The 1,067-nt window shown below is 48.7% G+C and overlaps 1 protein-coding gene across 1 annotated transcript; it reads right to left on the minus strand.

Annotated features, from left to right (window-relative positions):
- Positions 1 to 2: 2 nt before the first annotated feature.
- Positions 3 to 1,061, minus strand: LOC104279975 (pancreatic alpha-amylase-like; the record flags this gene model as incomplete). The annotated part of the gene is made up of 5 exons (XM_009877461.1): positions 3 to 132; positions 258 to 379; positions 593 to 692; positions 805 to 927; positions 1,015 to 1,061. Coding segments are annotated over 5 exons (522 nt in total), but the record flags the coding sequence as incomplete, so codon positions are not given.
- Positions 1,062 to 1,067: the final 6 nt, after the last annotated feature.

Consider the following 1,067-nt stretch of genomic DNA (forward strand, 5'->3'; position numbering starts at 1 on the left):
ACTTACCAGTCATCATTATTGAAAACGATGAAGCCCTTATTGCCACGGCCAAAAGCGACTTGATTGCTGCCGTTGTCCCACCAGTTGGCGAAAGGCTGCCCATCCACCACGTTACGGAATATAACCATGTTCCTGAAAATGCAAGCAACGGCTGTCACTGCGGCTGCCAGTGTTCCTCCTCATGTTCCTCCACAAGGAAGATGAAGCAAAAGCAGCTGCTTTTACTTTTTTGAGGTTTTAACCCGCCAGTCTCCTACTTTATTTGACGCCAGCGATGTTCACAAACCCAGTCGTTGCCGCACGTAGTGTCTGGATTGATTGTAACGGACTTGACTGATCCATCCGCGTTACTTGGTGGTCCAACCCAGTCATTGATGTCCTATAATTAAAAAAAAGAAGTTTAAAAACTATGACTGAAAATACAGAGAGCCTATCTGCAGAGAAAAGCTAAATGGAGCATCACATTTCCACCTGCTAGATCCAACAGGGCACAGAGAAATCACCTAACAAACTCAAATGCACCGACTGCTTCTCTGGCCCCGTCCTCATCCTTACTCACCATGAATCTGTGTCTTCAGTACTACGAGCTTACCTTTCCATCTACAAAGTATCTTGGCCAGCGAAAACTTGACATCACACGAGTGAAGCCATAGGGATGAGCGAGCATGAAACCCACTGCCATTTTATAAAGCCTGATGGTCAGACAAAAAAACTAATGAGCCGTGGAAGGAGAAACGGGGCCAGCGAGCAGACAGACAAACAAGCCAAAGGAGAAGCATCACCCAGACAAGAGCAATCCCTCACCTGGAGTCCCAGAACGTCAGAATGGCAGCTCCACCAGCGCCATGCCCCCGCTGGTTGTCGTGATTATCCACAAAGACCAGGGCTTTGTCTGAAGGCATAAAGCCCCAGCCTTCTCCCCAGTTCCTAGACAAAAACACAAAGGCCTGAAGCCACTCTGTCAGCTGGTACATCCAGCGCATCCCGGAGCAGGTGCAGCACCTTCACCCTTACTTTAAGTAGGCCATCTTTTCTCCATTCCACTTGCGGATCACCGTCCCCAGCTT

Source organism: Apaloderma vittatum, unplaced genomic scaffold, assembly GCF_000703405.1.
Source record: "Apaloderma vittatum isolate BGI_N311 unplaced genomic scaffold, ASM70340v1 C11798538, whole genome shotgun sequence".
Classification (NCBI taxonomy): Eukaryota; Metazoa; Chordata; class Aves; order Trogoniformes; family Trogonidae; genus Apaloderma; species Apaloderma vittatum.